This window comes from Octopus bimaculoides, chromosome 19 (genome assembly GCF_001194135.2).
Source record: "Octopus bimaculoides isolate UCB-OBI-ISO-001 chromosome 19, ASM119413v2, whole genome shotgun sequence".
NCBI classification, from domain to species: Eukaryota; Metazoa; Mollusca; class Cephalopoda; order Octopoda; family Octopodidae; genus Octopus; species Octopus bimaculoides.
The window spans coordinates 47,463,730-47,465,584 of NC_068999.1; the positions used below are offsets into that span (position 1 = coordinate 47,463,730).

Consider the following 1,855-nt stretch of genomic DNA (forward strand, 5'->3'; position numbering starts at 1 on the left):
AAGGATGAAAAAAAAAAGGGGGGGGGGCAAGAAACCCACATATAAGCCATTGCAACGCCAAGGAATGATATTAGTATGAAGGGTTTAGCTGGCATTTGCAGCAAGGGTTTCATCTGTTTCTTTGTATAATCACATTTCAAATGTATAAGCAGTAAATTAAATTCTGCTTCCTTTTATGTTTTTGATAACTTAATTTCTTTCTTTTTGTAGGTTGGCTATGTTGTTCATGAAGGAGTGATTGGCCCCTTCTGTAATTTACTGGGAGTTAAAGATCCACAAGTTGTTAATGTTGTTTTAGATGGCATTAACAACATATTGAAGATGGCTGGTGATGATGTTGAATCTTTATGCCAGCAAATAGAAGAATGTGGTGGTTCGTATATTTGCTCTACTTAGTCAACTGTTGATAAATTATCTTTGGTTATTTTTTATGTAAACAAAAAGGTTAATGGAAGTGACAAAGAAAAGAACAGATGTGGTCTTTTTTTTTTTTTCAAGAGTGAGAGAGGGATTTGGCAGAAAGGGAGAGAAGCAGTTGAAGAATGTTAGCATCTGTGCATTTGTGAAGATTGGTGGGAGAAGCCACATAGGAGGGCAGATTGGTAATTCAAACTGGCCATGTCCAGCCAAAATAAGCCTCCTGTTTTATGTTCAAACTGGTCTGATCTAACCTCTCACACCTACCCTGCAATGCATTCTAAAACTAGAGAATAACATCATCAAAATCTCAGAGCTTATGAGGCAACACGTGACTGATTCAAAGCAATATAAATAAATAAGCTTTACATTTGGCAGAGTAATTTGAATGTGAAAGAGTTCAAGTTGCTGATTGAAACAAGGAATGTCAAAAGAAATTGTGTATGTGTGTGAATAGATGTACCTGTGTGCTGGTGGATGAATAGATGTATGCATGTATAAGTGAGTGTGAAGAGTATGTGTGTGTGTGTTTGTATATAATTGTCTATGAAGAGTGTGAACGTGTAAGGGAAGGTATTTGGGAGCTGGAAAAGGTATCCAGCTTGGAAATGGGTGAGGTTTGGTGACACGAAGTGTATCCAACTGTTCAAAATTTGTAGCTCAGAAGCTGGCAAAGTACTGCCTGTTGCACTTTGGTGGCTTTCTTTTCAGGGCTGTAACAGTAGATATATTCCACTGTCATGGGCCCCCTGAACTACCTCCCTAATCAATTTGATCAGGATTGCGATGGCTATTCCTTGAAATGGGATCCACTAGGTGGACTGGCATCTTTTAATGAATCACCCATACCATTTTCCATTTTTTGGTACTGAAACCACAAAGCATTTCTGTGACTTGCTCTGTATTTTTCATTAAAAATATTTCAGATGAGACATCAAAAGTCTTGAAACATTAATGAACTTAATACTTTTGTTCTAAACTAAACATAAAAACCTGATTAGGAAATAATCTTTAACTTTTAAATGTTCTCTGCATTAAATATGTTAGCTCGAATTTTACTAATATATAAATATACATCATTTATGATGTAAAGTATATTTCTACATCGTTGACTTCCGAAGAATTTATTAACTTTCAAGAGAATGTGATTTTTTTCTTTTCTTTTTTTTTTCAACAGTGAATATCTGAACACGAATAAAACCAGAAATCTATAAATAATATGTATATATTTGATTGATGAACCTTTTTTGGATAAAGTGGGTCAAATGCTTGTCCATAGCAGTCAAATCTACAACTGTAGAGAAAAAAGATGTGGGTTCGGATTCCACAGGCAGCCTTTGACTTTTTCTAACCAAAACTGTTTTTCTTTTTCTTTCAACTCAATATTTACATGGTGTTATGTATGCTTTCAGATCCATTGTTCAAAAAAAAAAAAAAA

At 34.8% G+C, this 1,855-nt stretch overlaps 1 protein-coding gene across 1 annotated transcript in view; it reads left to right on the forward strand.

Annotated features, from left to right (window-relative positions):
• The window catches only part of LOC106868362 (importin subunit alpha-4), a 31,366-nt gene that overhangs the window by 22,262 nt on the left and 7,249 nt on the right, over positions 1 to 1,855 (forward strand). The window contains exon 11 of the mRNA XM_052974712.1: positions 211 to 395. Coding sequence (XP_052830672.1) covers positions 211 to 395 — 185 coding nt within the window. The remainder of the gene's footprint in view (positions 1 to 210; positions 396 to 1,855) is intronic.